The following is a 22225-nucleotide window of genomic DNA, read 5'->3' as shown; positions in this document are numbered from 1 at the left end:
TCAACGTGGGTGTTATGTATTAACAAAACGTCCTTCGAATACTGTTGCCCAAAGATGCTTTTAGCGCAGAACGAAGGAGCGGTCCATCACCAGACGTCTCTCCTACAGGAATATAGCGTCACTAAAGTTATTTGATACAAAACAACAAAAAGGTGCTGCCACGTCCACCACGTTAATTGTAGAAGTCAACAACCCCTGGCAGAAACATCTTCAGTACTGTGAAATCATTAGCGTTAGCAGCTTGAACGATGGTCTCCTGAAAGCGAATTAAGTTCATATGATCTCTGTAATGACTGAAAGATGGCATCGGTTGATCGTACACACCCGAAAGCATCAAACAGTTGTCAGTTAGGTAATGTTGCAATGTGTGTGGCGCAAAATTTATGGAGTGAAAGCTTGAGTACAGTAAGTAAGTCAGATGGATGCAGGGTGCAGTAGCGACGCAGAGATGAAGAGGCTTGCACAGGTTGGATTAGCGTGCCGCGCTTTAAGAAACGAGTCTTCCAACTGAAGACCTCAGCAGTAAAATTATTCATGAGTTGTATTCCATCTTTGCAATTAAATGAAAGGCAGTTAGTTTTTTGCCATACGCATTTCACTTCATTTATTTGTGAAGCATCTTCAGAGGCCTGCAATACATGGTTCTATTATGTCTATAATAAACTCATGATATAGCAGTTACAAATGTGTTACCATATGACGCTTCCTCTTGTTATTCTCTTGTTTTTCAGATTAGAAACAACTTACGCACACAATTTCCGTAAAGCTAAGTTGTTAATTGCGATTTCTGATGTTGTTAATACATGTGTGTGCTCGGTGTGCATAATTCAGATGACCGATTTTCGGTGCTTTTCGACCTTAACATTTTACTTCCATCAACATTTTACTTCCACTTTTCACTATGTATTGAAGGTGTGTGTTTATAGTGTACTCTGTTGCCAAGTGCCGTTGTGTGTTAATCTTTCGTCTTTCATTTGTGTTGTGGTGTGTATGAATGGGCTTATATTTGTTGATTTATTGTGTGTGTCTGCGTCTGCGTTTAAGAGAGAGAGAAAGAGCGAGAGAGAGGGAGAGAGAGGTTTAAATACTAAATTAAGCCCCCCTTTCCCTCTCTCTCCCTCTCCCTCTCTCTCTCTCTCTCTCTCTCTCTCACACACACACACACACACACACACACACACACACCAACGTGTGCAATGAAATGAACAAATTTCAGACCTCATATGCACACACCACACACCAAATACCGAACACAAACAAAAGACGAAAGATAAACACACAACGGCAGTAGGCATCAGTACACACCGTAAACACACACATTCAGTACACAGTGAAAACTGGAAGTGAAATCGTGAAGTAAATGTGGCCAAATAAACGTCGAAAATGGGCTATCTCTACAGACCTCGTAAATAGATCTCCACGACCACACACGTGGTTTAACATCAGAAATTGTAACACCGAATGATAATGTAATATTATGATAATTGTGCTGTAAAAATTGTTTCTAACCTGATAAGTAAGAGAATATCAGGAGAAATGTGATAGAGTAACATATTTGTAACTACTACATAACGAATTTATTACAAACATAAAAGAAACATCTGTTATAGGCCACTGAAGATGATTCAGAAATAAAAGAAACGAAACCTGCATGGCCAGAAACTAACTGATTTTTATTTAGTTGCAGGGACGGAATACATCTCCATGAATTAAGGAGCAACTAAGGAACGATGGAAAACGGATAAAAAGGTGAACTACATTACATTCCTACTTCTCTTGTTTAGTAGTGCTACTCCATATTTCAGATTCACTCTCTGTCGTTACTTGCTGTAGAAAATCTGATGCCTGGATCTGATGTTTATTTTCGGCTTCCTGTGTTAAAATCTGGAAAATTACATTAAACAGCAAAGTCCTTCACCTGCACGGGCTTTGTAATGTAAAACAGAAGCAGATTGATTCGTGACGGCTTTTTCTTTTGTTTCTAGGCGGTGAACGGTGGTCTGGTCATGGTGACCTTCTACAGTTATTTCGTCAAGTGTGGTCCTCGAGCGTCCGTTTCGGATGTCGCAGGTATAGTGACATACCATATTTAGGTAAATACGCTGAACAGTAGCAATTCGTGGTCGTAAATCTGCAGAAAAGCATCGGTAGCGGTTTGAAAAGCTTGTATTTTATATCTTGCAAGACGCAAGGTGTAGTAACAAAATTCTATTCCTTGATTTTATCTCATATATAAGAGCCATAACATTAGCTATTAATTAATAAAAATTGTTTCGGAATTAATTACAAAAATAGTGGCAGCACTACAATGCTTACTATTTAAAAAGTAGTGCTTTAACGCTACGCTGCACACAGTTTTCTGTTGCTTTGTCAGTGGTGACAGGAAATTGGTACCAGCTATCATTTTTTTTACAGATTTCGCTTCTGTTCTTCGTTAGTTTCGGGGTTGCTTCCTGGCAGCTTATTATTAATTTTTTCTTGGATTTAATTTCATAAAGTAATGAAAAGTATAGTAAGTAAAGAAATAAAAAATATAGCAACGAAGACAGACGAATAGCGACTATTACAAAGCAGCAATTTATTGCGACTGAGAGTGTGGAGTGAGCGAGTGTGTCATGTCATGACAACATGACCGCCACGTGCAAATTTTCAACGTAGCTTTTCGTTGACCTTCGATTCCGTTCATGGGATGTGTAAACAACATAATTTAAAATGCAGGCGAGAATAGATAACGTTCATCTTACATTACACTACATTTATGTTTCGTCATGTGTAATTACATCACAACACCCTTATCGACGGCAATCTATTAGTAATGTCGTAGCCGACTACCATTTCATCTACATCTACGTGATTACTCTGCTATTCAAAATAAAGTGCCTGATAGAGGGTTCAATTAACCACCTTCAAAACGTCTTTCTTCCGTTCCACTCTCGAACGGCGCACGGGAAAACGAGCACTTAAATTTTTCTGTGCGAGCCCTGATTTCTCTTATTTTATCGTGATGATCATTTCTCCCGATGTAGGTGGGTTACAACAGAATGTTTTCACAAGCAGAGGAGAAAACAGGTAATTGAAATTTCATGAGAAGATTTCGTTGCAACGAAAAACACCTTTGTTTTAATGATTGCCACTCCAATTCACGTATCATGGCTGTGACACTGTCTCCCCTATTTCAGGATAATATAAAACGAGCTGCCCATCTTTGAACTTTGTAGATGTCATCCGTCAGTCCCACCTGATGCGGATTCCACACAGCACAGCAATACTCAGGATAGGGCAGACAAGCGTGGTGTAAGCAACCTCTTTAGTAGACCTGCTGCACGTTCTAAGTGTTCTGCCAATGAATCGCAGTCTTTGGTTTGCTCTACCCACAATATTATCTATGTGATCGTTCCAATTTAGGTTATTTGTAATTGTAATCCTAAGTGTTTAAGTGAATTTACAACCTCCAGATTTGTGTAAATGAAATTTAGAAGATTTATTTTAGTACCCAGATGAATAACTTCTCACTTTTCTTCGTTCGTGATACATTGCCACTTTTCCCACCATACGTATATCTTATCTAAATCATTTTGCAATTCGTTTTGGTCATGTGATAATTTTACAAGACGGTAAATGACAGCATCATCTGCAAACAGTCTAAGGGGGCTACTCAGATTGTTTCCTACGTCGTTAATATAGATCAGGAACAACAGAGTGCCTCTAACACTTCCTTGGGGAACGCCGGATATTACTTTTCTTTTACTCGATGACTCTCCGTCTATTACTATGAACTTAGACCTTTCTGGCAGAAAATCACCAATCCAGCTGCACAGCTGAAGCTATATTCCATAGGCACGCAGTTTTTTAGACGATACTTGTGAGGAACGTTGTCAAAATCCTTCCGGAAATCTAAAAATATGGAATCAATTTGACATTCCCAGTCGATAGCACTCATTACTTCTTGAGTATAAAGAGCTAGTTGTGTTTCACAAGAACGATATTTTCTGAACCCATGCTGACTATGTGTCAATAAATCGTTTTCTTCTAGGTAATTCATAATGTTCGAACACAGTATAGTTCCAAAACCCTACTGCTAATCGACGTTAGTGATATGGGCCTGTAATACAGCGGATTACTCCCATTTCCGTTTTTGCGTATTGGTGTACTTGAGCAATTTTCCAGTCTTTAGGTGCGTATCTTTCTATGAGCGAGCGGTTGCATATAATTGATAAATATGGAGCTATTGTATCAGCGTACTCTGAAGGGAACCTGACTGATATTCCATCTGGACCAGAAGCCTTGTTTTTATTAAGTGATTTAAGCTGCTTTGCTACACCGCGGATATCTACTTTTATGTTTCTCACCTTGGCAGTTGTTGTTGATTGGAATTCAGGAATATTTACTTCGTCTTCTTTGGTGAAGGAGTTTCGGAAAACCGTATTTAATAACTCTGCTTTGGTGGAGCTGTCATCAGTGACTTCACCGTTGCTATCGCGCAGTAAAGGTATTGATTGCGTCTTGTCACGTGTGTGCTTTATGTATGACCAGAGTCTCTTTGCCAGAGCCGCACGGGGTAGCCGCGTTGTCTTACGTGTTTTGTCACGGTTCGCGCGGCTTCTTCCGATGGAGTTTGGAGTCCTCCCTCGGGCTCGGGTGTGTGTGTTGTCCATAGCTTAAGTTAGTTTAGGTTAGATTAAGTAGTGTGTAAGCTTAGGGATCGATGACCTAAGAAGTCTGGTCCCATCAGATCTTAAAACAAATTTTAATTTTAAAATTCTTTGCTAGATTCCGAGACAGAGTTTCGTTGTGGAAATTATTAAAACCATTTCGCATTGAAGCACGCGCTATATTTCGAACTTCTGCAAAAGTTTTCCAGTCTTGGGTATTTTGTGTTCTTTTAAATTTGGCATGCTTTTTTCGTTGGTTCTGCAACAGCGATCTGACCCGTTTTGTGTACCATGAGGGATCAGTACCATCGCTTATTAATTTATGTTGTATATACATCTCAATTGCCGTCTCCTTGAAATCATTCCACATCGTTTCTACACTTACTTGATCAGATCGGAAGGAGTGGAGACTGCCTCTTAAAAAGGCATTAAGAGCATTTTTATTAGGTTTCTTTAAACAGGTGTACTTTTGTGAGAGTTCGGTCAATATGTGTGTTACGAATAAACTACACATTTCCTCTTTAGTTGAAATCCGAACTGCATGAACGCTTCTTAAGTCCTGATTCAACGCCAACGTCTACTAAATCAGTATTCTGACAACTTGGATTTAAAATCGGTATTTATTATACGTCAACTCAACATCTAACAAGTGATCACCAATTAGCATGTTCCTTGATGTAAGATCGACGCTAAGTTAGACTCTGACAATCAGCTAAACAAAATGCTATTTTAAGAATTCAGTACACAGGATGTTCGTTTTATCTTGAGACAACTAAATATCTTGAAAGCGACGCATCTAACGAAAAAAAAGGTTGTATAAGGAAAGTTAATATCAGTAAAGGAGGCATCTGTTTGTGGTACAGTTGGCTACCTCCTAACCACCGCTCCTGAGTAGGGGGATCAACTTAGTATTTTCAAATGGAAGCCCCTCTTTTTTGTTACATATTCAAATTCTGTGCCAAGAAATATGTACGGTTTACTCAAATAACTGTTTCCAATTCGTGGCAGATAGCATAGTAATGATCAATTCTCAAGTGTGCTTGTTTTGCAATTAAGAACCGACGCATTTGTTTCTACATTTCATCTACAATGTAAATGTAAACCTTTGTGTTCTAACGGATGATACTTATGCCCGAAATGTTCTTTAGTGATGCGAATTTGCGTGTACAGTAAAATATGGTTAGCCTTTTCTTTGTTCGGTAAGAAACTACCTTTAGTGTGATCAAGGAACAAGGAAGTGAATGTAACAAGTTTTCTGTTCTCTTGCCTCTCTCCATGCCCTTATTGGGGCGCTTGATTTTGGTGAGTTCTCTTGCCTCTCCCATTGGAGTGCTTGGTTTCGGGAAGTATCCGTTGCAGCCGCGCCTCTCACTATCACTTCATGGACATTTTACATTTTTGCAGTCGTTGTGGTTAGTATTCTGCCTATGGCGGAATAGCGCCCAACGCGTGAGTGACGTAGGTTCGGTGGGAACGCACTCCGAAATCAGTCACCCTCATGTTGGGGTTCGAGGGCGCCCACCGAATTCAAGCAATCTGATGGTGAGGGTACTCACCAAAATCAGTCCCGTACGGAATAGGAAACCGTGTTGCTATACAAGCGCCCCATTGTCTAGTCGTATTATTTGTAACGTTCAATCACGTTTGAAATATTCAAGTAACGTCTGAACGTCAAGGTTAGAACACAAAGGTTTACATTTACATCGTAGGTGAAATGTAGTATCAAATCCGTCTGTTCAAAATGGCTCTGAGCACTATGGGACTCAACTGCTGAGGTCATTAGTCCCCTAGAACTTAGAACTAGTTAAACCTAACTAACCTAAGGACATCACAAACATCCATGCCCGAGGCAGGATTCGAACCTGCGACCGTAGCGGTCTTGCGGTTCCAGACTGCAGCGCCTTTAACCGCACGGCCACTTCGGCCGGCTAATCCGTCTGTTCCTACATCTACATCTACATGGTTACTCTGCAATTCACACTGAAGTGCCTGGCAGAGGGTTCATCGAACCATTTTCATACTACTTCTCTACTATTCCACTCTCGAATGGCGCGTGGTAAAAAGGAAGACCTAGATCTTTCCGTTCGAGCTCTAATTTCTCTTATTTTATTATGATGATCATTTCTCCCTACGTAAGTAGGTGTCAACAAAATTTTTTCGCATTTGGATGAGAAAGTTGATGATTGAAATTTCGTAAATAGATCTCGCCGCAAAGAAAACCGTCTTTGTTTCAGTGACTACCACCCCAACTCGCGTATCATATCAGTGACACTCTCACCCCTATTGCGCGATAACACGAAACGAGCAGCCCTTCTTTGCACTTTTTCGATGTCCTCTGTCAATCCTACCTGTTAAGGATCCCACACCGCGCAGCAATATTCTAGTTAGTGGGTTTGTCGCAGCTTCTAAGTGTTCTGCCAACAAAGCGCAGTATTTGTTTCGCCTTCCCCACAATATTATCTATGTAGCCTTTCCAAATTAAGTTGCTCGTAATTGTAATTCCTAGGTATTTAGTGGAATTGATAGCCCTTAGAATTGTGCGATTTATCGTATACCTAAAATTTATAGGATTTCTTTTAGTACCCATGTGGAGGACCTCTCACGTTTCTATGTTTAGTGCTAATTGTCACTTTTCGCACCATACAGAAATTCTCTCTAGATCATTTTGTAATTGGAATTGGTCGCCTGATGATTTTACTAGACGGTAAATTACAGCGTCATCTGCAAACGATCTAGTCACATAACTGTGATGATACCCCATATGCACTCAATTTTATTAATAGTTGCTTGTGAGGAATGGTATTAAAAGACTTCTGGAAATCTGGGAATATTGAATCGACCTGAAATCCCTTGTCGACAACACTCATTACTTCATGGGAATAAATGGTTCAAATGGCTCTGAGCACTATGGGACTTAACTTCTGAGGTCATCAGTCCCCTAGAACTTAGAACTACTTAAACCTAACTGACCCAAGGACATCACAAAAATCCATGCCCGAGGCAGGATTCGAACCTGCGACCGTAGCGGTCGCGCGGTTCCAGACTGTAGCGCCTATAACCGCTCGGCTACTACGGCCGGCATGGGAATAAAGAGCTAGCTGTGTTGCACTAGAACGATATTTTCTGCATCCGTGTTGGTTATGTATCAATAAGTAATTTTCTTCAAGGTGATTCATAGTGTTCGAGTACAGCATATGCTCCAAAATCCTACTGCAAATTGAGGTCAGTGATATGGGTCTGTAATTCAATCGGTTACTCATATTTTCTTTCTTGAATATTGGTGTGACCTGTGGTACGTTCCAGTCTTTAGGAACAGACCTTTCGTCAAGTGAACGGTAGTATATGATTGCTAAGAAAGGCGCTATTGTGTCTGCATACTCTGAAAGGAACCTGACTGGTACACCGTCTGGACCGGAAGACTTGTCTTTCTTAAGTGATTTAAGTTGTTTCGCAACACCTAAGGTATCTTGTTTTATGTCACTCACGCTAACAACTGTTCTGGTTTCGAATTCTGGAATATTTACTTCGTGTTCTTTCGTGAAGGAATTACGGAAAACTGTATTTAGTAACTCCGCTTTTGTGGCACCATCATCGGTAACATTTCCATCGCTATCGCGTAGTGACGTTATTGACTGTTTTCTTGCCACTGGTGCCTAATTGCAAAATGAGACACTTGATATTTTACCATTACAGCGCGTTCTACCACGAATAGGAAACAGATGTTTGAGTAAACCGTAAGTATTTTTTCGTGTGGAATCTGAATTTTTAATAAAACTGTGAGGGTTCCCATTTGCAAATACGGAGCTGATACGCCCACGCAGGAGGAATGGTCAGGAGGTGGCCAATTTTAGCACAGGCAGATGTCTCCTTTACCGATATTAATTTTTCTCCTAGAATATCTTTTTTTCATCGGAGGTATTTAGCTGTCTTCAGCTAAAAAAAAAAACACACTGCAATACATCACGTTCGAGTCATTGATAATCCTTTGAAGCCGCATACAGTCCAGTAGCGCTGCTGCTCTCATCGCCGCACGAAGGCCATAAGGATTACCTTTGACAAATGAATAGAACTACCACAACAGAATGTGCTCCGTAATAAACCTCCATACATAACCAAAATAGTTCTGAACCTCGAAATGACCTTTAATGTTTACCTAAACGTACAATTATGTATGCTTGTTGATTCATACATCAAGCTATCATGGAAATTTCTTATTAATCAAATGGTTTTTCATTCAAATTCTTACACATAAAATGCTGGAAAATCTCTTAATTTCTCGTGTCGCTAATCTATTATTTCCATTTTCTAAGCAAACCTGAAGAGCTAGAAATACAAACTCTGATAATTGTTTTGTTTTACCCCTTATTCACGTACATTATGGGGCTAGGTATAATCTTTCCTACGCTACAAAGATGTTGATTATTCTGATATCAGAAACTAATTAAAATCTACTCATTTTTAAACACATTGTTATTCTTTTATACCTCTTAAGTAGTGAGCCAACATTACTCACCTGCTGTCGTCAGATGCACCGGAGTCTTAATCAAGAAAAGCAAAGTTGATAAATTTCACGATATTTCGTTCACAACTAACTTTTTCAAGTTACCTTACTACAAATCAGTAATTTTTGAGTAATTCGTCGCGTTATCTTTCGAACAAAAACTGGTTTGTCCCTGGGTATTACATGTCTAGTAAGGTTTACAATAATGAATGGAAGGAAAGAGTAAAATATGACACTGACCGATAATTCAACTGCAGCGGTATCTAACACTGTACAAACACAGTAGAAGCGTTACACAATTGATCAGAGACGTAACACACCTCATTTTATTCCAGAACGGTCTCAGCTCCCTTCGGAGTGTAGCTGGAGGTTAAATAACCAGCAGTCAGAAAAAATCTTGTCTCAGTTAGCAGTCAGTCTATTAGTCGCGACAAAGGTTGCTGAAGGTAGCTTTTTCAGACGTAGTCCACCTAATGATTATTACGGTGTTTGATGTTTAACTGCAAGTGGGACCCTTGGCTCTACGGATAAGCTGATAGATTGGTAAGACAATGTCAACTGGACGCTATTGCCTTTTTCATCTCCACTGAACGTTTTACAACTTGAAATCGGCCGGGCTTCTACCTCACTACCACTGTATTTCTTCTACATCCCTGTCTCCAGTTTCCCTCCATTGTAGGATCGGCTGTGATCCACTATACACTTTTGCTCCAGAAGGGCCGTGATTTCTCTGCTTGTCGGTCTTGTAGTCTGCAATTCGCCCACCACTTGAAACAGCATCTTCATCACGTTTCATAGCATCAGTCATCTGACTAATTTGATTTTACCCGTTAAGAACTCCTCTCCAATGCCAACCTCTTCATGTCAGAGTAACCCTTGTACACAACGTCATTAATTATTTGTATATATTCCAATCTCTCTCTTCTCCTACAATTTTTAATCTTTGAAGTTCCCGTTAGTAACATGAAAGTTATTTCTTGATGTCTTATCACCTGTCCTACCTTACTGTTCCTTCCTCTTGTCAATGTTTTCCACACATTCTTCGACTCATCGATTCTGTAAAGAACCTCATAATTCCTTACCTTATCAGTCCAGCTACACTTCTACATACTTATTGAGCAGAACATATCAGACACCTCGATTCTCCTCTTTTCCTATTTTCTCACTGTCCGTGATTATTTTCCACACAAGAGAATCGTCCAAACTTACTATCTGAGAAATTTATACTTCAAATTAAGGTCTTTATCTGATACTACAAGACTTCCTTTGGACAGGAAGGCCCGACTTCCCGGGCTAAACTACATTTTACATCCTCCTTGCTTTGTCTTATTTTACTTCCAAGGCAGCAAATTGCCTTCGCTTCATCTACATCGCGGCATCCTATTTTGATTAGTTTATCGCTAATTTCGTTTCTGCTGCTGTATATTACTTTCGTCTTTTATTTGCTTAATTTGAATCCTAGTAGGTTTTTATTAGACTCATTCCACTCAATGTGCAGCAAATTTCCTCACTTTCACGAAGCATCATCAACGAACATTACTGTTGACATCCTTTCATTCGCAATTTTAATACCAGTATCAATATTTATTTTATTTCCGTAATTTCTTGTTCATGTTGACGTATGGATTGAATAGAATGGGCTTAACACTTATACCATTCTTGGTCTTCCTTAGTACTACAGATTACTGTTTTCGAAAGATCTTTGACTAAATTTTTCGATGTTGTAATAATTCTTCCTCGTTACATTTAATTATTTAAACACGCTGAAAGACACACTAGCACCATTGAAGAAACTAGAACTTAATTACAACACTGTTAATATTAACTTAATAGTTTTTATTGTGTCTCATGGTTGCTCTCATTGTTTAAGGGTCTATTTTAAATTAGGTTATAATGCAATAACTAGAACCTTCAACAATACAAACTAAATAATAATCACACTCAACGATACATCTCATGACATAAATTAAGAAAATGAATTTTTTGTTCAGAGCTAATGAAAGTACAAATTTTATTTCAGGAAGGAATCATCATTTACGCTATACAATATTTCAATTTACTGTTTAGGAATGAATCATCCATGTGATTAAAATTTCACCCACTTGCAATTAACAGTGGCCATTATTGTTCCAGGTAAATCTTAGGCTACATATTTGATAATTCTGTTGTACGCATTAAACAATGCTTGAAAACTAAAATTCTGTTACCATACCTGACATACTATGAACCTCCACTAGTAAAATTATACAAGCACCAAAAAGGACAAGTTTGTGCATTGACGTTTTCTGATTCCTTGAAATCATCAGCATACATGTCATGGACAAACAAACTTTTACATACTGGCGAAACTTTGGGCAGTTGCACTGCTCTTTAAGCTTGTGAATGTATTTTTCATTAGTCTGCGTGGTTTATGAGATGACTTCCATTTACTCATATGTTTAGGAACTTGTTTCTGTTACATTTTATAAAGATGCACTATCATGCTCAGAAATATACGAAATTTCCGCCTGATTTGCTAGCATCCCGCATAACGTAATTTTCTTTCAGATTCTGTAATCACTTTTCATTATAACGGTTTGACAACACAAAATCATTACCACAAGAGACCACTAGGGAAGACTGTTCTGTACAGCTATCAGTCCACATGTCAATTAATACCACAATAATGCAAAACATCAGGAAACTCATTATTAGAAGTGAGGCAGTTCGTAATGCTTGTAAATTCAAATGTATTATAATAAATGTCCTTTCAGAAATGTTACCGCTTTCACTAAAGTCTGAGACAATTAATACCCATAACTCTGTCACGTAAATCATTCAGTAATCCTTAGTCATATCTGAATTTTTTAGTGAGGGATTTCGTAAGACTATCTGGGCATCAAAAGTTCTATGATAATTTGTAATACCATTCCTGCAAAATTTCTTACTCACAAAAAAATTAGCTTTGACTGACCAGTACTGATTGATTTGTGTGACAGAGTTACGGGTTTTAACTGTCCTAGATTAATTTTTAAACGACACTTGCTGTAGGAAACTTCGGTATACAAGCGTTAAGAGAAGACTGACCTGTAATAACGTGTTTCCATATTTCTATGATATTTGCAATATCGTATTTAATTTACATGTGAACTGAGTGCCACACAGAACAGACTTAACCATTTTATATAGTCATTGACTATACCGAGATGAGATCACAGGACCTACGAGAAAGTTACATTATGTGGGCTGTACGCAAAGCACGCGGTACTAGGATCAGGTCTTTCTGATCCTTATATTACATTTAAGATCGTTGTACGTTCAAGCATAAATTTTTTATCCATAATTTAGTCTTACTATTTTACTTATTGTTTGTTTTGTGTTCTATATTTCTACCAGGCTTCATAAGATTCGCCACATAGATTTTCGTTTATCGTGATTTTTGCGATGTTTCTTTAAATTAGGTTATTTCTAAACGTGTAAGTGTGCTATTGACAAAGGTCCGGAGAATATATGCTGTGCTTTAGTATTCTAAGCTTGCAATGATCCAGTTTCCTCGCTTAACTAAATTCTCGGGTTTTTTGATTTCGTGATCTTCCCTATTGCGAATTTTTTAAATATCTTATCGATTTTTCTCTATAGTGGGTAGCTAGAGATCTTCGGTGACTCCTACCTTTTGGAAGAACTGTTCACAGAACTTATTTCCTACTCTTTCTTCTTAATTGCAATCTCTCGTGATTTCTTGTAAAATTTAGGAATAATTTTCTGTTAATGTGTTCGACCATTGAGGGTAGCCTTTTTCTAACCAAATTTGGGTCTTTTTGCCTTTTTATTCGTTTTTGCATTTGAGTCCGTTTTTACCGGAAATATTCAGTATCAACACTCCATTATAAGTTAAGGTTTATCTATTAAATATAGGTTTGTTCATGTTGTTTCCTCACAAAGAATTAACCAAGGAACAAATATATAGAAACGGTATCCTAATGTTCAATAACTCGCCCGCTATTTATCTAACTTCCTATCGCGACTCTTCTTTGCCAACTCACGTGTGTTTGATTATTAGTATATTTAAGAGCATTTCTCAAGCTGACTCTTCATCACAATTAATCAAGAACTGTCAAAGCATATCAAAATTTATTTCACTTTTCTTGAATTAAGGAGTTTTTTTAAGCAAATGTTCTGTGTAATTAAGTGACGGGTCAATTCAGGTGGAGACCGAATATACACTACGTGATCAAAAGTATCCGGACACCTGGCTGAAAATGACTTACAAGTTCGTGTCGCCCTCCATCAGTATCATTGGAACTCAATATGGTGTTGGCCCACCCTTAGCCTTGATGACAGCTTCCACTATCGCAGGCATACGTTCAATCAGGTGCTGGATGGTTTCATGCGAAATGGCAGCCGATGCTTCACGGAGTGCTGCACTAATGAGAGATATCGATGACGGTCGGTGAGGGCTGGCACGAAGCCGGCGTTCCAAACCATCCCAAAGGTGTTCTATAGGATTCAGCTCGGACCTCTGTGCAGGCCAGTCCATTACAGGTATGTTGTTGTGTAAGAACTCCACCACAGGCCGTGCATTGCGAACAGGTGCTCGATCATGCTGAAAGATGCAGTCGCCATCGCCGAACTGCTCTTCAAGAGTGAGAAGCAAGAAGGTGCTTCAAACTTCAAGCTGAAAGATGCAGTCGCCATCCCCGAATTGCTCTTCAACAGTGAGAAGCAAGAAGGTGCTTCAAACTTCAATGTAGGCCTGTGGTGTGATATTGCCACTCTAAATAACAAGGGGTGCAAGCCCCCTCCATGAAAAACACTACCGCATCATGACACCACCGCCTCCGAATTTTACTGTAGGCACTATACTCGCTGAGAGATAAAGTTCACTGGGCATTCGCCATACCCACACCCTACCATCGGATCACCACATTGTGTACCGTGATTCGTCACTCCACGCAACGTTTTTCAACTGTTCAATCGCCCAATGTTTACGCTTCTTACACCAACCGAGGCGTTGTTTGGCATTTACCGGCGTGATGTGTGGCTTATGAGCTGCCACTCTAGCATGAAATCTAAGATTTATCACTTCCCGCCTAACTGTCATAGTACTTGCAGTGGATCCTGATGCAGTTTGGAATTCCTGTTTGATGGTCTGGATAGATGCCTATTAAACATTACGACTTTCTTCAACTGTCAGCGGTGTCTGGCAGTCAACAGACGAGGTCAGCCTGCACGCTTTTGTGCTGTACGTGTCCCTTCACTATCACATTGTAAACAGTGGATCTAGAGATGTTTAGGAACGTGGAAATCTCGTGTACAGACGTGTGACACAAGTGAAACCCAATCACCTGACCACGTTCGAAATCCGTGCGTTTCGCGGAGCGCCCCACTCCGCTCTCTTCCAATGTCTAATGACTACTGAGGTCGCTCATATGGAGTACCTGGCAGTAGGTATCAGCACAATGCACCTAATATGAAAAACGTATGTTTTTGGGGATGTCCGGATATTTCTTATCACACAGTGTATCTTCTGTAATAAATTCCCAATTTAAGTTCACACAATAGTATGCCAGGCTACGTAACAGAATAATTTTCCATCGGCAAAGTTTATGTAATTAAACAGGTACTTTGTAAATTTGGTAATCATTTTAGTTCAAATGCTCCCATTCTTTTGATAAAACTCTTTGTGTATTAATAGCTTAGTCATATCTTACAGAGACAGATACAAGCTAACTATAGTGAAATATTATTTAGGAGAATAAATGGCATTACCACATTCTGCGTTTGTCTTTTTTCAGACCACATACATTACATACGGTCGCTGATCGGTGTTGACCACATCGGAATTGGAGGAGACTTCGATGGAATAAATAGGTACGTACCTTACCAGTTCTCACTGGGATAAAACTACCTAACTTACTAGTGTTAGTCCAGAAGTTCTACAACGAATTTCTTCTGAATAATATTGTTGTCTTGTAAGGAACTTGAGATATTGGGCTTTGGTGATCCTCAAGGGGTATTTCGTTGTAGTTTTGTACTTGCTAAGACATGTGTTACTGCAAGTTAAACAACGAATCATTGTTGTTGTAATCATGAGACTGAGGACCATAGATGTTAAGTCCCATAGTGCTCAGAGCCATTTGAACCATTTGTAATCATGAAAATTCTCATAACGAAAATACTACTTGATATGCTTCTCGTTATTTGGTTCACAGTTACGTAAAGTTCTGCTGACGATGTCATATTCGCATTTGACTGTAAAAGCTACGCTGTTGGAATTACGTCCGTGTAGCCATTATCGAACTTATTGTACAGTTATACCATACAGTTAGTACAATTGTGCTACACCACTAGGTAATACCCATACGACTGCAATTGCAATAGTGTAAATAAATTTACAGTCAGAGGCGACTCTGATGTCCTTTACGAAAGTAACACTTGTCCATGTGTCAACTAACTATCAGCCAGCCAAGCCTTTTTTATATGTAAAGACTCCCTGCAGTCAATACCGTGGAGGTTTTGTTCCTCGACAGACCTCTTCACACAAGCGCTCGTATGCTACGTGAAATTATATCTTGCTGAGATACAGTCGTGTAGATAGAATTTCAGTGAACCCAAGAATTATAACCAAAATGTTTAAAAACCCTTAGTATCCATCTAAAAGAAGGCGAAAGAAAAATACTTTTCACAAGCTTGGAGCAGGTGAAAGATGCAAAAGGAAAATGGTCGGTTTTTTTTAACCACCTAGGCATTTACCTTAAGCCACGTACGGAAACCATGGAAAAACTATACGTAGATCACCCTTACGAACATTTGAATCGTCGTCCACTGTGCTAAGCATATTCCTGATTATTCCACTCGATTCTCCCTCGGAGAACACTTTACGTCAATATGCTTAAAGATTTTGGAAGCAACATTATAGTACTGCTAATAGTGAACAAGACTAGAGTTTTAGTCATTATGTGACCCAGAGTCACAAGAAAGGAATAATGAATTCGGATGCCACTGTAAACCGATAAACATTTCGAATGGGCGAGTAGTTTTAACGGTAGTATTATCCAAAAACGGGGAAATTACCTGAGGTATTTTTGGTTTTCATCTAGAGGTATTTCTCGGGATAATTCGCCCAGCGCATCAACGTACATTAGCTCCCAGTCAAGGCAGGATGAACTGCAGCCAATTCAGATATACGTCTAGAAACTGCATTCCCTTTGTGATAGCATTCTAATAGAAATCGGCGAACCTATTAGCCGAAATTTTACTAAATTAGCTCCCATGGAAATAGGGACGTATCACTTACAGACATTTGTGTCACCAACTATAGGAATATTCACTCGACAGAGACAAAAATTTAATGGACAAATAGCATGGGGAAACAAGATTTTGGAACTGGAGTATATTTAACACATTGCTAATTTAATGAGCCCCATAGTATTTCCCAAATATAGTGTAAAGAGTATACTAGCTTGTTCCTTGTAATATAACTGCAACCTCTTGCCATGATTTGGAACGAGTCTGTTTTAAAATTATGGCATTCTTTCTCAATGAAACATATGGGAAGATGGTGAGGATTTATGTGAATCACTGAGCACTTCTGATCTTTCACTGAAGATTTACGCTTAACTGTGACCTCTCCGGAGGAATAATCTCTTTCCAATGGGATGAGGAACTGCTCCTAAAGGGCGCAATAATCAGCAGTCCTCAACAGTATGAGGCTGGAGAAGACAATGGAAACCACTGCATTAAAGACACATAATGTGTACCCACAGAACATGTGTCTTGTCACCGAAAAAATGTCATGATGATTTCTATGTTGGAAAAAGATTCAGGATTAACATTCCATTTCGATCTCTGGTAGTGAACTGCCAAACCGCGAGAAAAAGAGTGAATAACGAACGAGGAAATTACATTCTACGACTCGGAGCATGCCGTGCGGGATTAAGTCAGTTTTAAAATTATGGTACTCTTTCTCAATGAAACCTTTGCGAAGATGGTGACAATTTATGTGAATCACTGAACACTTCTGATCTTCCACTGAAGATTTACGCTTAACTTTGACCTGTCCGGAGGAACAATCTCTTTCCAATGGGATGAGGAACTGCTCCTAAAGGGCGCAATAATCAGCAATCCTCAACAGTATGAGGCTGGAGAAGGCAATGGAAACCACTGCATTAAAGACACATAATGTGTACCCACAGAACATGTGTCTTGTCACCGAAAAAAAGTCATGATGATTTTTCCGTTGGAAAAAGATTCAGGATTAATCCTCCATTTGGATCTCTGGTAGTGGACTGCCAAACCACGAGAAAAAGAATGAATAACGAACTAGAAAATTACATTCTAAGACTAAGAGCATGCCATGAGGGATTAGCCGAGCGGTCTACGGCGCTGCAGTCATGGACTGTGTGGCTGGTCCCAGCGGAGGTTCGAGTCCTCCCTCGGGCATGGGTGTGTGTGTGTGTTTGTCCTTAGGACAATTTAGGTTAAGTAGTGTGTAAGCTTAGGGACTGATGACCTTAGCAGTTAAGTCCCATAAGATTCCACACACATTTGAGCATTTGAACTCGGAGCATGAAATGCGAGAAGTTTAAATGTGATAGGGAATCTAGAAATTCTGAAAGAAAAGTCTGAAAGGAGATGCTCGATCTAGGTATAGTGGCGGTCAGTGAAGTAAAATGGTAGGAAATTAAGGATTTCTTGTCAGATGAATAAAACGTAATGTTAACAACATCGGAAACTGATATAAAGCGAATAGGATTCGTTACGAGAAGGAAGATGGAGATGAGATTCAGTTACCGTGATCAGTTCGGATTAAAAATGTTACAAGACTGCGATGCAGTCTTTCGACCCTGGTATAGAGAAGGAGCGATGACGGAAGTAAACTCGCAAGAGTGGGATTAAAATTCAGCGTGTAAGATTTACTAACACATTGCTAGTATTAAGTGAAAAGGCTATAACAGGACTTGGACCCACAAATGACGCGCCAAGACTGTGATAAGGTCACACCAAATTCACACAAGAGCCGGTCAGTAACCCCTGCGATGGATGGAACAGAGCCTCTTCCTCGTCACAGACTTCTGGGTGACAAAACCAGGGCCGTCACCAGGAAGAACTACAGCCAATCCGCTCCCGGTTTTGTACGGATGGCCATTACCTCTTTTCCAATTAATTCGCCATGACACACAAATGCCGTGACTACCATAGTCAGGGGAGAGCAGCATATTGCAATCGTGCGCATACAAACCCGTCAGCTTTCTGCCAGTTGAGCAGTAGGTACGTGACGCCCAGTATGCCACTAATGCTGCTGCCGATACCGGGCCGTGAACAAGAGACTCCTGCCTTTCTACCCAGTCCTGACAGCCAACACTCAACCAGCTACTCTTCAGCCGTCGGTCCAATTTTTGATTCCGGACAAAGCCGTCTCCGTGCCCCTGCGATACCCCGAACTACCACAAGGTACAAGAGGCCTTGACCCGTACCACGCGGGAGCTAAGCCACCTGAAGGGTCCGGACCGTTGCTATAGAGACAGCACACCGAGTGGGCTGTCCACTGTATAAACATCTTGCATCCCAGCGCCTCAGGTCGTTCCTACGCCTGCTGTTACAACGCCAGAATATTACTGAAGATGGAAACACACTTGAGTCATTGTACGACTTCTACATCTACATCTACATACATACTCCGCAATCCACCATACGGTGTGTGGCGGAGGGTACCTCGTACCACAACAGGCATCTTCTCTCCCTGTTCCACTCCCAAACAGAACGAGAGAAAAATGACTGCCTACATGCCTTTATACGAGCCCTAATCTCTCTTATCTTATCTTTGTGGTCTTTCCGCGAAATGTAAGTTGGCGGCAGTAATTTGGATAGAGTAATTAAGGAATTGTTGATGTTCAGCGTCATGTCCGCCCGCGTCCTCTTCTGACGAGTTACATGCTGAAGCAGAGTTTAATGAATTTAATAAAGATTTGTTTTATACTCACCGCCGGTTTGTCTGCAGCTGCCTCACGCGTCACGCCTGTCTACCAAATCTTCTATGAATCCTACAACTCCCATGGAAGTCTCGACCAAAGCCTGACAAGCAAGAATTGTTTATATGTCAGTCTGGTTTTCCTGCAGCTATTTTGGTCTGTTACCTTTCTATCCTTGAAACCTTGTATCTTTATTTTTCACTATTTTGGGTTTAAACTTAGCTGTGTATTTGGCGAAGGCCCAAGCGCTGGTAATTGGTATGTAGTGTAATTTAGCAGGGCATTCAGCCCCGTCCACAAGTCACATGATGTGATACGTTGAGTTTGTCATCGAAAAGGTCGCTACGCAATCCAGTGGTGGGAGTGTACAAGGCTTACACATGGAAAACCATGGGTGCCAAAACAATCTGTAAATTTTCTTGTACATACCAATTTTGTAGAGGAGAATGAGAACTTAAGATAGTGAAAGTTTAGGTAAAAGATTAGAACACCATACATACCAATTTTGTAGAGGAGAATGAGAACTTAAGTTAGTGAAAGTCTAGGTAAAAGATTAGAACACCATTTGGGTTAGACTTATCTTACATGGAATAGGTTGACTGGGAGTAATAAGGTAGATGTAACCAGCGGTAGTTCAGGACTGGCCAAGTAGAGAATGATCCGAGAGTCGCATCGGAATCGGATGGTTTAGGTATTTTGTCTTCACATTATGCGTGACTGATCTGAAACCACAATATGCTGAGGCACGTACGGATGCGCGATGGTAGTTACTCGTCACCAATTATACCGCCAAAGGTGTATAAATGGCACTAGGGTAATCCAGGAAATAGTCACTCGAAGTAGAGAGGTGAAAATTTGTTATGGTCACAGGAGTATAGGTGGAAAGCCATTGCGATCCACGATGTAGGTCCATGGAATCTGAGAGCTCATGAAGCGTGACTATTTGTATTCTCTCGTAATGAGAGGTAACTGTGTGTTAAGTTACTGAGCTTCATTACGAAGAAACTTAAGGAATACGGTGCTGAAGTACTAAGTGCAATGTCTCAGCAATATCATTTTTCGAGTAGCGCTAGTCCTGCAAGTATCGCAGGAGAGCTTCTGTGAAATTTGGAGGGTAAGAGATGAGGTACTGGCGGAAGAAAGGCTGTGAGGACGGCTCATGAGTCGCGCTTGGGTGACTCTGGGACATTTCCTCGCGGAAGCAAAAGTTCCCGATTTCGAGTCTCGGTTCGGCACACAGCTTTAATACTCCAGGAAGTTTCAGTTTTCGCTAGCGACTAGAATATAATTATAAGCCAATGGCAAATTATTTGTATAGGTCACTGGAAAATAGTTACACAGGTAAGAGAACACCTGGCTTTTCTATGTTAGTACCGAAAAAGGCATGATTTTGTGTATGTAAAATCAGGACGTATTTTAAAGAAATATGCAAGAGCTCTTTTCTGGGCTTCCCCATGTTAGTTACTAGTCGTATGTGGTGTACGTAATAGAAAAACGCGTGAGAAGCGAGTTCTAGCGTGTAAATGTTAAGTGGCAAGACTAGCTATTAGAAAGCCTTTTTTGGTTCCATTCCTGCTCCACGATGTGAAATGATGAAGCTACAAGCACGACTTAAAGTGAATGGAAGTGAAGACTGTGTAAATGAGAACCTACAGACCCAGTAGCGAGCCAAGTGCCAACGTGGTTGAAAAGGAGAAAAGTGTAAGTAACGATAAGAAAAAGATGACGAGTGAAGATGGAAAAAATGAAGCGTAAATAATTTGAACCGGTATGTGCTTCAGCAAAATCCTAGGCTGGAGTTGTTTGTAGATGGGGGGACTTTGAAGGGAAAAATTATAAGTGGACTAGGAACCAGTGATGGAGACCATGATGCATACGAGGTCACCCTAGAGTCAGCCAAGTGCCGGTTGGCAACACTCGTGCTGAGTGGACTAACACCTATTCCTTGTCATAGCCTTCCACATGATGAAAGCAGGCCAGCCATCAGAAAAAACTACGACTGACTTGCTAGCTGTTACGACCGCTGGCCGTTGCCTGTTTCCAAGGTCGTCATGATACACGTGCACCGTGACTGTCTTAGAGTCAGGAGAGAGCAGCAGACTTTAAGCCTGACCAAATCAGCCCGTCAGTGTCTGGCCAGTTGGGCAATATGTGACACCCAATCAGTGACAAGTAGAGTCTTCGCCGTCACCACGCCGCGCCGCTGCTGAGACTGGGTCACAAACAAAGGACCTACGCCTTGTCTTCCCAGCCATGACAGCCATCACTCTGACAGCGTCCGCACTTGCTGTTCAGCCGTTGGCCCAGACTTTGAATCTGGCAACGTCATCACCATACCGCTGGCCACCTGTGATCTACCGCAAGGTATAAGATGTTGCTACCTCGGCACGTTCTGTGCGACAGCTAAGCTATGTGCAGTGTCTGGACCGTCGCCGTTGAATCAGTGCACTGGACGGAGTTCCACTGTGTGAGCAGCCTGCGTGGTTGCATCTGGTGCTACAGTGCCAGAACGTAAAGACAGAAACACAATTGAATGGGCGTACAAGTTGGATCGAGTATTTAAAGACTCGTTCATGTTCTCCATCATGCCTGCCCGCAAATACTTCTGACCAGTTACATGGCAGAGTCGAGTTAAATGTGATAATGAATTGTTTTATGTTCACTGCTGGTTTGTCTGAAACTGCTCCACACGTCACACCTGTCGACCGTACCTTCTATCAACCCTAAAAAGCCCAATGTCTCGAGCACGTCCTGACACATAAAAACTATTTATGTTCCACTCTGGTTTTTCCTCAGCTACTTCGGACCTTTACACTATCCTCAGTTGCCGATACAGGATTTTGTGACCGATCTAACCTTTCGATGTATCCGTAAATGGTCGATGGGATTCATGTTGGAAGATGGATGGCAAAATCATTCGTTCGAATTGTCCAGAATGTTCTTCAAACCGATTGCGAACAACTGTGGCCCGGTGACATGGCGAATTGTCATCCACAAAAATTCTATCGTTGTTTTGGAAGTCCATGAATGGCTGAAAATGGTCACCAAGAACTCAGACATAGCCATTTCCAGCCAATGATCGGTTCAGGTCCTCCAGAGGACCCATTCCATCACATATAAAC

At 40.6% G+C, this 22225-nt stretch overlaps 1 protein-coding gene across 1 annotated transcript in view; it reads left to right on the top strand.

The window, feature by feature from the left end:
* LOC126252368 (dipeptidase 1-like) overlaps positions 1 to 22225 on the top strand; it is a 347955-nt gene that overhangs the window by 275729 nt on the left and 50001 nt on the right. The window contains exons 7-8 of the mRNA XM_049953259.1: positions 1986 to 2070; positions 14928 to 15003. Coding sequence (XP_049809216.1) covers positions 1986 to 2070; positions 14928 to 15003 — 161 coding nt within the window. The remainder of the gene's footprint in view (positions 1 to 1985; positions 2071 to 14927; positions 15004 to 22225) is intronic.

The sequence above is a fragment of the Schistocerca nitens genome, chromosome 4, assembly GCF_023898315.1.
Source record: "Schistocerca nitens isolate TAMUIC-IGC-003100 chromosome 4, iqSchNite1.1, whole genome shotgun sequence".
Classification (NCBI taxonomy): domain Eukaryota; kingdom Metazoa; phylum Arthropoda; class Insecta; order Orthoptera; family Acrididae; genus Schistocerca; species Schistocerca nitens.
Note: the sequence above shows the minus strand (reverse complement) of the source record. Positions and strands in the feature narration are given on the sequence as shown.